Source organism: Pezoporus flaviventris, unplaced genomic scaffold, assembly GCF_033815535.1.
Source record: "Pezoporus flaviventris isolate CSIRO_AGI_PZ_B2104156 unplaced genomic scaffold, CSIRO_AGI_Pfla_v1 ptg000054l, whole genome shotgun sequence".
Lineage (NCBI taxonomy): Eukaryota > Metazoa > Chordata > Aves > Psittaciformes > Psittacidae > Pezoporus > Pezoporus flaviventris.
Genome location: NW_026892602.1, coordinates 8,712,864 through 8,725,560, shown reverse-complemented (window position 1 = coordinate 8,725,560; position 12,697 = coordinate 8,712,864). Strand labels below are relative to the sequence as shown.

Here is a 12,697-nt window from a genome sequence, read left to right as displayed (position 1 = left end):
AAATTGAATCATTATAAAATACGTCAAGTTAACACCAAAAGTAGATGTATCCGTTACTGATTTTTAAAAATGGAAAGTAGTTGCATCCTTCGAACAAGAATGCAAGCTCAAGACAGGAGCACAATAGGATATAAATGAGACTAGTACGAATGCAGCTAACCTGTGGCTATTCTGTTACTACCTGGGATTGTTAGCTGAGTTTGGGTGCTGTTGCGCAAGTGCTTTGCAAATGTGAACTCATGAACTTGGGAACTGATTAGACAAGACAAATTTATTGCCTTTACAGATTGGCTGTCAGCATGCGAGGAAGTTAAGTGACGTCAAACTTGATTGCTCAAACTGGCAGCTTTACCTAGCTTTCTTGGCCCTGATTAAGTTCTCAAACACAAGACTGTTCTTCCTCTCTTTAAGTACTTACTTGCCAACTATCCAACAAAAGGAAAGTACATATTAACTTTTTTTTTTAATCCTTTAGATAACTTACTCCATGTTACATGACAGTAGCAGAGACTACACATATTTTCGCTTGGACTCACAGACAGGCTCAATATACACTGCCTCAGTGTTTGACAGAGAGAAGAAAGTGTCCTATCTTCTAGAAGTCAAGTCAGTAGATGGCTCTGAGTCAGCTCGACCTGGAAAGCATGGGAAGCCAAACTCTGGTAAGAGACAGATGTCTGTGACAGGGATGATTTTACCTGGATTCATCTCTGAAAACAGAAGCTTGAAATGCAAGATTAAGATATTCATTGCCCTTTTTTCAAGTGTACTTGTGAAAGAATGTCCATTGTTGTGGTTTTAGGTTGGTTCTGGTTTTCTTTTTTTATTATTTGTCTGTGCAACAGTTGTGTCGGAGCTCGAAGAGGTATTTTATATGATGAGCAAGTAAGTCTTTTGTTCTGGAATTAAAACTAGGACTTCATAGATAGTGTTTACAGAGTATTTCTCTGCTGGTAAAGATACACCCATTATCCTTAGGATATAGACCTTTGGGTAGTGAAAGTGTTTTTCAAAGCACTGCACAAGGCACTGTGTTCAGTCTGAAGTAGTTAATGAAGTACGAAGCAGGAAAGTTCAAGGTAGAAAATCCCATTCTCAGTTGATGGCTGTGCTTAAAGACAGACTTAAAATTTGGCTTTTTTGGCTTCACGACAAAAAGTTATGACTAAAAACTGTACAATTGCCATATTATGCATCAATTATTCACATATTATCTGTTTAAACATACTGGATGCGACATTCATTTGATATCCAACTGCTTTTGAGTAATGTTGTATGTATATGGCCCACAGCCCTAAGGGTTTGTTTCTGTATTGTCTGCATATTCATCTTCATTTAGTGTGTGTCTGGACAGCTTAAGGAGCTGTAGCTGACAGACATGGCACAGATGAGTATTTTAATCTCTTGTTTCTTGCCTCTCTAGACACTGCCTATGTGTGCATTTTTATCAGTGATGTGAATGATAACAAGCCTGTCTTCACTCGAAGTGTCTATGAAGTAAATGTGGATGAAGACCAGGATGTGGGCTCAACTATCATTACAGTCAGTGCTACTGATGAAGATGAAGGTGAAGTATTGGAATTTGCAATAGCTGTGTCTAAAATATTAATGAGTTAATTTCAGCACACCAAGACATAGTTAGTGGTGTTAGAAAGGAAAATGTCTTTTTGTCTCTCTCTAGATTTTTAAACTTAAGTGTGAACTGATTGGGCATGAACATTAGTTCATAATGGAGCTGTGAGGCAGAAGTCAAATAACTCTTATTTCAGGAGGCAATGCATTAATGTGGGATGATGGGGAATAATTTCTGTGCCAGCAAATACAAATTTATAATAGATCATATAATTTTCTTATAAATGGGCACCAATAAAAATGTCCTGGTTAACTAGAACAAATCAGACTTTATTTCAGTGGGATTCATTTGCTTTCCCTATAGACAGTATATTTGTATTCTCTTTCATTTTTTTTCTTTGTATGCATTCTGATGTTCGAGTCTAGACTTCCTAGAATGAGTCCTGAATGGTTCTATGGTATGAAGTATTTTATGATAACTCAGTATTACATGCTGGGTGTTAGCAAATAAGAATTTGTCTTTTTGGTCCCATAGCCTTGGCCAGTCATATTGATCCTTCAGTGAATTTGAGGGATCATAAGTAAAAGCAGAATTAATACTTCATTGCAAAGACACAAATTACAGTTGGACATACCAGAATTGAAAATGCTGGTAAGTAATCTGACATAGCTCCATGTTTTAAAAGACCACAAAGCTGTAATACCAAAAATAAGTTCTTGTATGATTTGTACTTCCTCTTAACATCCCATGTTTCATCTGCTTCAAGAAATGTGTATTTTCTGACACTGTTCGTAATTGACAGGAACAAATGCTAAATTACGGTATCAGATCACATCTGGGAACACAGGAGGAGTCCTTGGTGTAAAATCAGAAACAGGAGCCATTTTTATTGCCCAACCACTGGATTATGAAGAAACAAAAATGTATGAGATTCGCATGTTGGCCTCTGATGGGAAATGGGAAGACTATGCAGTTATCATCATCAATGTCATGAATAAAAATGATGAGATTCCAGTTTTCTCTATCAGTGAATACTATGGAAGTATAATTGAGGAACTGGATGGATTACCAGTCTTTGTACTTCAGGTAGTACATATATAGAGAGATTATAATATTTCAGTGAAAGAGCACAGATTTACCTAGGGTAAAATTATGTTAATAGTCCAAAACAGATATATTAATGAAATTTAGTTTCATTAGGGTTTTTTTTTGTCAGTGGAAGAAGAGAAATGGACTTTTATGGAAAAATAATTACAAGGATATTAAGTAGAAAATAAGCAGAATAGCTCAAAATCCTGAAAACATTTTAAAGTAGCTATCAGAATAGCATAGTCAAATCACCTCTAAAAATATGAAAAATAAAATCTGATTTTAGTATTAGAATATCTACCTTCTTATTGTCGTACAAAGCACATTTACCTACCTGGATTGTCCCTCAGCCACCTCTCATTTGCCAGTGTTCTGGCATGCACATACTAATAACATATTACCTACTTTTGATTGGACTCCTTCAGACTGTAGGAACACATATAGTGCAATATTTACGTATTTTATAATTTCCATGTCCTTGTTGTCAAAACTTTTGTAGGTTTTGGCAAATGATCCTGATAGTGATGTGGATGAAGCAGATTTGAGATACTCATTGCATGGGCATGGCGCAGCTGATGTTTTCACAATAGATGAGAGAACGGGTAGCATTTACTCCAACAAGATGCTGGATCGGGAAGAGAGAGCACTGTGGAGATTTGTTGTATTGGCTACGGATGAAGGTGGAGGAGGACTTACAGGATTTGCTGATGTAATTATTAACGTGTGGGATATAAATGACAATGCACCCATGTTCACATGCATGCCTGATGATTGCAACGGGAATGTCTTTGAAAATTCTCCTGCAGAAACATTAGTCATGGAAATGGGTGCTGTTGACTGTGATGATCCAAATGTAGGTCTTAATGCTGTCCTGACCTACAGGATAACAGAGAACGTAAGAAATGAGTTTGGTGCTGACATGTTTAATATCAACGCTGATACTGGGACTATCTATGTAGCGGGGGGAATGCTAGACAGAGAAAGGACTGAAAATTATTTTCTTACTGTTGAAGCCAGAGATGGAGGAGGTCTAACAGGAACTGGCACTGCCACTGTTTGGATTGCAGACATCAATGATCACGTACCTAAATTCATAAAAAACGTGTGGCAGGCAGTAATTCCTGAAAACAGTGCCATCGACTCAGAAGTGGTGCAGGTGTGTGCTACAGATGCAGATTTTGGGGAAAATGCTGGCTTAATATTCAGTATCGTAAGGGGAGACCCAGATCAGAAGTTTTATATTGGGAATGACAAAGAATGGCAGTGTGCTGCTATTCGACTGAAAAAAAAATTGGATTTTGAGAATGCACATGAAAGGCAGTTTAATCTTACTATTGCAGTGGAAGATCTTGATTTTTCTAGTATTGCAGTGTGCCTGATTGAAGTTGAAGACTCTAATGACCACAGCCCAATTTTCCCTTCCCAGTTTATTCAGACAAGCCCTTTCTTTGAAAACACACCTGTAGGTACTACAGTAACCACAGTAAGAGCTACAGACAAGGATTCTGGTTTGAATGGGAACATTATATATTCTATACAGTCAGATTCAGATCCCATGAGACAGTTTGCAGTTGACCAGTATGGTCATTTGGTTGTGGCAAATGCACTAGACCATGAAGTCATTCAAAAATACAGTTTAATTGTCCAAGCTTCAGATGAAGGGACACCTGCCCGCACTGGAAGCGTTACAGTTCTGATTAACTTGCTTGATGTTAATGACAATGGACCAAGGTTTGAGGCACCATATATGCCTGTAGCTTGGGAAAATATACTGAAGCCTGAAATAGTGTCAATGAACCATACATCAAAACTGCTGCATGCGTTTGATCCAGACAGTGAGGAAAATGGGCCACCCTTCATGTTTTCATTACCCCCAGATTATCAGAGTTCTTTGGATTTTTCTCTTACTGACAACAGAAATAACACGGCGACTGTAACTGCTTTGAGGTCCTTTGACAGAGAAAAGCAGAAGGTGTTTCATCTGCCAGTAGTTATAACAGATAGTGGGATTCCAGCTATGAGCTCTACAAACACCCTAACTATAACAATTGGTGATGAAAATGACAACTGCCATGAATCTGGCCATAAGGAAGTCTATGTGTACAGTTACAAAGGTAAGTACTATCTGGATATTATATCAGATTCATGAATATGGTACAATTTTAAGCATAATTTCTCTCTTGCACTTCTACTTTTTTTTTTTAATGGTTTACATATTTCAAAACTGAGACTCCAGTTCTGTAAACTAATAAATCAAGTGGAATGAGTAAAGTATATGTGCAGACCCTGGTATGTAAAAGATCATCTCCCAGAAAACTATTAGCTGCAGACAAGTATATATTGCACTTGCAGAAAAAGCAGTATTTTTTTAAACCAATAAAATCTGTTTTCCGGTAGCTAGTTTTTACCTGCACAGAGGAGAAGTCTTTTGTGTATGAACCTGTGATTGGGGACGCATCTGATGCTGAGAGATCTGGAGCTGAGAAAGGCAGAAGTGAAGCAACTTTAAGAAATAGAGGGTTATAGATGAGCCCTACCCAGAAATCTCAGAGCAGTCCCACTGCCACTTTGACAGGCACTGTGTGGCTGAGCAGGGTAGAAGTCCTGAGGAAGGAGGTTTTGTGCTGTCAAGAAAGGATCCAAGAGAAAGATGGGTTGGTGCTTTTTTAGCTAAGGAATAATCATTGGGATGCAATAAGTGACTGCTTCCTGGAGCATGTAGTCTTTGGACTGAAAAAAAGATGATGCTGCTGTTCTGGAGTGGTGCACAGTACTGAGTTAATGAAATACTCTCAGGAGAGCTGCTCTGTGATAGTAGCAGCAATACTGTGAGTTTTAAGGTTGTAGTGGGAGAGAGCAGAGCAAATACATCCATTACATGAATGCTTTACAATTTCTCAGAGTAGGTAGAGGATGAACATTTAGATAATATTTTCTAAAAATTGTCTTTAATTAATTTTTTTTTCCTGAATTATTTGTAAAAGTTGACCTTAAATAGTCCTGAATAATAGAACTTACTAAGCATGGTTCATTACACCTATCCCCAAATACTCTGTCCCATATAGACTTGGCTGTATCTCGGTCATCATTGCATTAGCACAATTACTCATAAATATTAGAGAAGATTAATCTATAGAAGGTATTCTTGCAGTGAGTTATTTTTGCTGAATTCAGTATACCTAAAAGAGAAAGAGATGTGACCAGTTCCTACTGTAGAAATGAGAGAATGAAGTTCCTAGGGTGGATTGGCTCCAGATTTGAGCCTTAAAACATTTCCCATGTTGCTGGATCTTGGCTGTAGAATTCAGAGGTCTTTTTCCCTGGAGTTGCTTCTTTTGCTGTTTTAGAACAGCGGCCTGGATGTTTCACTTCAGTGGCAGCCCACAGGGGTCTGAGTAAAGTGCCAAGACCTGGCACAGCTTGGTGGCTTCTTGCCCATTTCCTTTCCTCTGTCCTGGCCTTCTCTCCCAGATGCACCCTATGAGATGCTCTCCCTCTTTTGCTGGATTCCACTTGTGTGACACTGGAAATAATAGAGTGGCAATGAAACATTTGGGTGTTAACTTCTGATGTGATGATTTTTTTTTTTTTTTAATTTTTTTTTTTTTTGTCTGAGAATTGTATATAGAGTTGTATTTATTTATCATTCTATTGTTGTTTTGTGTTGTTCTCAGCTTTTCTTCTTTCATGTGACATCCAAGCGTGCTCATGTTTCCAGAACTGGCAGAAATAATATGACAGGCTATGCATTATTTTAAGAATCTTGGATCGTAACCATCACCAAATTGAGCAGGAATCTGAAAATAATAAATGCAGTAATGAATGCAGCAAAATATAAAGTGCACTGAAAAGCAGAAATTCAATGCAGATTTATTGTAATTTATCTCAACAGGAAAATGGTCAACAGCAGTGCTTGGGGAAGTGTTTGCACCAGATCAAGATGACTGGGACAATAAAACATTTCTCTCTGAAGGAAAAATGCTGAAGTGAGGATTGTACTTGTGTCAAAATGAGTAATATTTATGCTTCTGTAATTATTTTGCTCACTCTCTATTTCTCCATGTACCGGATGTGCATAAAGCCAGGGTTATTGAGTGTATTAAGGAATGTACCTCCGAATGCTCTTTTTCTTTTTTAATTGGGTAACTAGGTATTAAGAAATTAATGCAGGAAATGTTGTTTTCAAGAGAATGCAGGATTACACCATGATGTTGATTTTTAGTCAGATGTCGTCATTAGTTTATTTGAAAATGTGCATTCTGTTAAGATCGGTTTTAAAAATAGGCAGAGGTTTTAATACTTGCTTTCAAATGTTAGAGTTAGTGGAATACAAATCCCAAATGTAAAAGTCAGAATGGAATCATTTAATCAAATTTGGAGGGGAATTTGGTCATCTCCTTTAATGGTTAAATTTACAATTGCATGTGAAGACCACAACTCAGATTACTGGAGTTTTTTCTGTTAATGTAAGTGTTGAATTAGATCCCTAATACCCACTTGTATATTATTTGTTCATATCATCAAGTGAGATGGCATATAGCATAATCATATGCTGTTTGAAATACAGAAAGTGGATGTGAATATCCGTGTGAATTGTTGCATCTGCTGTGAATAAGAGTTTAAGAGCTTTATGTAGCCCAAAATTGAAGGCTTACTTTCTGTCTGTCAGTAGCCCCTGGATCTGTTTCCATGTTAAGAGGTTATTATTCTGCAGTAGTGGTCATGGAATACTTCCATCATTACTGATTACTGTCCCTTTGAGGTGGGAAATGAAGATGGTATCAGAGATTTCATACAGAGCCTAACCTGTTCCAGATGGATGATTATGGTGAACCCCATGGTTCCACTACACACTGCTTTCATTCAAGTTTGGGAAAGTCTGGGGATTGGGAGTGGCAGAAACATCTTTTTATAAACTCTACAGATTGTCATTTCTGAATTTAGGTGTTTCTGGCTCTTTTCTGCTGTTGTTTGCTAATCCACTTAAGTTTTGATTCTGTAACCTTCATGGTAACGTTTAAGACCTTCTAAATAATGAATAAAGTAAGTGCTCAGTTTTATTTTATTAAATTAAAGGTCTTTCAGATTAAATCAGAAGACTGGTTCTTTGATGATGGTGGATAACACTCCTCAAGGAATGTACAACTTAAAAGTTAGGGTTTCTGATGGAGTTTGTCCTGATGTTATATCTACAGTACAAATCCATGTTGAAGAGCTGGAAAATGAAGCTATACAAAACTCAGCCGCTGTGCATCTGTCAGGTTAGTATTAGTTGCTGGTGAAAGTTAGTTGTTAGTATTATTTGCTGCTTCTGTAACTGAATGTTTATGTGATGTAGGTGGTGTTATGTCAATACTTAATTTACTTACCACCATAGGGAACTTCCCAGTATGTTTCAGTATTGTTAAATAAGATATTGAGAAACTAACCTGTGGTGTCCCAGCATTTCATGTTTTCAAACTCAGATATCACAGCAGAGGAGTTCATAAGGAGAGATAAACATGGCAAAACGAAACATGGCAAGTTCAAGGAATTACTAGCAAAGATTTTACTCACTAAGTCCAGTGATGTCATGGTCTTCAGTGTGACGAACATTGATGGAAAACAGATAGATGTAAGATTTGCAGTCCGTGATGGCTCATCATATTACAGACCTGAGAAACTTCATGCGGAGATGGAGGCATTTAAAAATGAGGTATATTCTCTAGGGTTAGTGTGTGTCTGTCTAATTCACCCAGATACTGAATGTGTGGGATATACATCCCAAACCTCAGTGGAAGAATATGCTACATCTACAGATAAGGGGCTCTTTTCTTCAGTCAGGACAAAAACACTTCTTAGGCTAGCACTTAATTCAAAGTTTCTCCCTTTTCCTTAGTCCCACACATACAGTTATAATACAGTTGCACTAACTTCTGGTTCAATAAGTATAACCACTTTTTAGTCACAGAAAGATGGTTCTCCATTCCTGTTACGGTACAGTTGCTTGTGTTGTCTCCAATCAGTGTTTCATTGTGTAATCTATCAGAGTTTTGAATATGAAGTCAGAATACCTAGAAGCCAAAGTGGTATTGTAGTACAGAGAATGTCTTGAAAATGACAGCTTTTTAGATGTTCTAGATGCTGATGGAAATACCCAAAGCATCAACTTGTGGTTAGACACTTAGAGTAGAGGCTTGATACTACCCAGATGGAAATCCTATTTTAGAAAGAAATGGCACTCCATATTAGAAACCCTGCTGGAAAGAACATGCAGGTTGGAAGAACAGTTAGATCAGTGACATGGAGTCAACCAATTTTGCGATTGTATTTAACTCACTGAAAGACAACTTTAAATACAAAGTGACGCCCTCCCCCAGCTTTTTTTTCTTGTTATAATAGGAAAAGGGTTCTTGAATATAAGCTGTTTTCTTCACCTTCCAGATGTACCCTAACTGTCCTACTCTTTTACTGGATCCTGCATGTTCTCTAACTCAGTTACCCAGACACTACACCAGTCTATCTTGGCCCCACTTCTGTTTTCTGTAGTTCTTCAGATCTTGGTTTCACTGAAGGCCTGCAGCTGTTGCTGAATAGACACTAAAGCTGCTGCCTTGAGCAAAGGCAAGATACCACTGCTCTACTTGTAACTTTCCCTGGACAAGGCAGTAGTTTATGTAATTTGTGTAATTACAGACATGTAATTTGTAATTTTTGGATATATTTGGGTTTAATACCGGTCTTGTTCAACATCTTTGTCGGTGACATGGACAGTGGGATTGAGTGCACCCTCAGCAAGTTTGCCGATGACACCAAGCTGTGGGGTTCGGTTGATACGCTGGAGGGAAGGAATGCCATCCAGAGGGACCTTGACACCCTTGTGAGCTGGGCTGATGCCAACCTCATGAGGTTTAACCATGCCAAGTGCAAGGTCCTACACCTGGGTTGGAGCAATCCCAGGCACAGCTACAGGTTGGGCAGAGAAGAGATTCAGAGCAGCCCTGCGGAGAAGGACTTGGGGGTGTTGGTCAATGAGAAACTTAACATGAGCCGGGTTCAGTGTGCACTTGCAGCCCAGAAAGCCAACCGTATCCTGGGCTGCATCAAAAGGAGAGTGACCAGCAGGTCGAAGGAGGTGATCCTGCCCCTCTACTTTGCTCTCCTGAGACCTCACTTGGAGCATTGGGTACAGTTCTGGTGTCCTCAACATAAAAAGGACATGGAACTGTTGGAACAAGTCCAGAGGAGGGCCACGAGGATGATCAGGGGACTGGAGCACCTCCTGTATGAAGACAGGCTGAGGAAGTTGGGGCTGTTGAGCCTGGAGAAGAGAAGGCTGCGTGGAGACCTCATAGCAGCCTTCCAGTATCTGAAGGGGGCCTATAGGGATGCTGGAGAGGGACTCTTCATTAGGGACTGTAGTGATAGACAAGGGGTAATGGGTTAAAACTTAAACAGGGGAAGTTTAGGTTGGATATAAGAAGGAAATTCTTTCCTGTTAGGGTGGTGAGGCTCTGGAATGGGTTGCCCAGGGAGGTTGTGAATGCTCCATCCCTGGCAGTGTTCAAGGCCAGATTGGACGAGGCCTTGGGTGATATGGTTTAGTGTGAGGTGTCCCTGCCCATGGCAGGGGGGTTGGAACTAGATGATCTTAAGGTCCTTTCCAACCCTAACTATTCTATAATTCTGTGACAATACGTGGCACATCTTATGAAGGATTGTTCACTGAAGAGACAGCAGCACCACTTGAAATTGGTGTGGATATGGTAGAGTCAGCTGATTCTGGGAACCAAGCAGAAATATCTTAACTTGCCACCTGCCAACACCTTGGTGTATCTTCAATAGTTGTGTGGATTTTGAGACTCATCAGAATGACCAAGTAGGAAATGGCAGAGACAGATAGTATTCATGAAGCGTAATGACTTCTTCTTTTGCATATTTATTGAATTACTGCAAAAATAATGCAGAAAACAGATTTCAAATATTCTATGCCACAATGTATGGCAGGTGAATTCATCAAAGTGGTAACAACGGGATTGCTTCACATATTTTAATGAAAAATATGTTTGTATTAATTGTATATAACCTTTCAATATTTAATGAATAGCTTTAGTGAATAATCACCAATAATTTACAGAAAACCAATCATAGCTGGAGAATTTCTCCAGTAGTTTTTGTACATATGTTTACGTATAAATACTGAAAATAAGTAATTAGCGCTGGAATTATTCATTGAATTGCTAAATAAATAATATGTTTGCATTACCTCCTTGGGATATAGCTTTATAACAACTATTTTTATTTAGCAAGAAAATAATCCATCCTAATACCATGCTGGAGCCAAGGTTGCTTATATACATTGTGGTTTTTTCTGTAATGGCATTATATAGCTATCTAAATGTTCATTAGGGTCTATCCACTAATGGTGATAGGTTTGGGCAGCAGACACCAGGCTACATTGACAGGATGCCTCATGTCTTTATAAAGTGTATTTTATGCCTTTGGGGACAATCAGGATATTTGAGGCTATGGTGAGAATTGATTATAAAGGTCAAAGTTCTTACAGTGGTGAATTGAGATTACTGTATCAGTGGGGAAAACAATCCTCTGCTTTAGTATTTATGTATTTGTTTTCATAATTTCAAAGCTTATTTTGGAGATATTTATGATTTGAAAAAAAAACCCAAACCCCAAAACCCAAACCACCCCAAATATTAAATGTATGAATAGAGTCTGAGTCTGATCTACTCTTAGTTTTACATTTGTATACCTCAGTGTATACCTCTGTAACAGTAGTGAGAGCTCTTGTATTTGGCTGTTTGGGCTTTCAGGTTCAACCCCAATTAATGATAAAAAGCAATGAACTAGCAAAAGGGATATTAGAATAGCTAGAATAAGATACCTTATCCAGTTGACTTCGTTTTGTTTCAGACAGTTTGACTTTAAATGTAAGTTTATAGGTCACAATCAGGAACCAGTAGACAGAATCCTAATTGCTACAAAGTCGTGATGTCAGGTGCTGCCTGTGGACATTGTTATTGAAAGCAGCTCAGCCCTGCATTCTTCCGTGGCTGTGTTCTGTGTGAGAGAAGGTAAGAAATAATACCTGGGTGTAACTCATGAGGAAGAATTTTTATCCTGGCTTGAGCTGGAACATGCTATCACAGTGCAGAGAAGTGTGACACAGACATCACAGCTCAGAAGGTGGAGTCTCAAATGTTCTCAGAGCTTTGATCCTTGGAAATAACATTAGTTGGCCAGTACAGATTTAACATGCTCACAGGCAGTCATGTCGGTGAATAAGTTTTTAGGAAATACTGCTACTGTAATTTTTTTAAATTTTTCCTGTATTTGGCAAATAATTTCTTTTGCCTTTACACTCAGGAATGTTACTAATTAACACTCAAGAAACTAAAGCATTCCATGAAGTCTGCAAAGCCTTAGACTTTTGAGAAATGAAGGAGTAAGTAAAAGCCTTTGTTGTGATGAGACTGGCGATGTGTTAAACTCTATTTTCTCCTAGGTCCAGTCAGCTTTACAGCTGAGCATTTCACAGATCGAAGTAGATGAATGTAGGAGAGCAAACTGCAGCGAGGGCAGTGGCTGCAAAAACTACCTTGCTGTGAGTGACATCCCAACAGTGGTGGATACGGGAAGTGTGTCGTTTGTGTCAGTAACAACCACCACCAGTGCAGTCTGCACCTGCTCAGCTCGGGACCGAGTTCATCACTCATGTTCCTCCTACCCTCAAAGCCCTTGCCTCAATGGTGGGGTGTGTATTGACACTTTGAATGGTTACAGGTGAGGAAACTTGTACTGCAGGTTCTTATGCCTCTATTTTCTGTGTGTTAAGTGGTGCTTACAAGGTCCAGGTCTAAAAAATCATAAATGTCCTTCCGACTGAAGGAGAAGTGAAAAACCCCACTAGTGCACTGGAGAGTAAACCTAGTGACAGCCGGGTCTTTCCTAATGGCCCAATAACAGAGCTGTAGTCCTGAAATGGGTGCACATAATGTGTGAGTAAGAAAAAAAAACCCTGAGAAAAAACAGTGGTAT

The 12,697-nt window shown here is 38.8% G+C and overlaps 1 protein-coding gene across 1 annotated transcript in view; it reads left to right on the top strand.

Annotated features, from left to right (window-relative positions):
- The window catches only part of LOC133277199 (neural-cadherin-like), a 63,083-nt gene that overhangs the window by 30,484 nt on the left and 19,902 nt on the right, over positions 1 to 12,697 (top strand). Inside the window, exons 14-21 of the mRNA XM_061468839.1 lie at positions 476 to 662; positions 1,424 to 1,567; positions 2,376 to 2,659; positions 3,162 to 4,776; positions 6,555 to 6,648; positions 7,739 to 7,923; positions 8,128 to 8,357; positions 12,165 to 12,442. Of these exons, the coding sequence (XP_061324823.1) occupies positions 476 to 662; positions 1,424 to 1,567; positions 2,376 to 2,659; positions 3,162 to 4,776; positions 6,555 to 6,648; positions 7,739 to 7,923; positions 8,128 to 8,357; positions 12,165 to 12,442 (3,017 nt within the window). The remainder of the gene's footprint in view (positions 1 to 475; positions 663 to 1,423; positions 1,568 to 2,375; positions 2,660 to 3,161; positions 4,777 to 6,554; positions 6,649 to 7,738; positions 7,924 to 8,127; positions 8,358 to 12,164; positions 12,443 to 12,697) is intronic.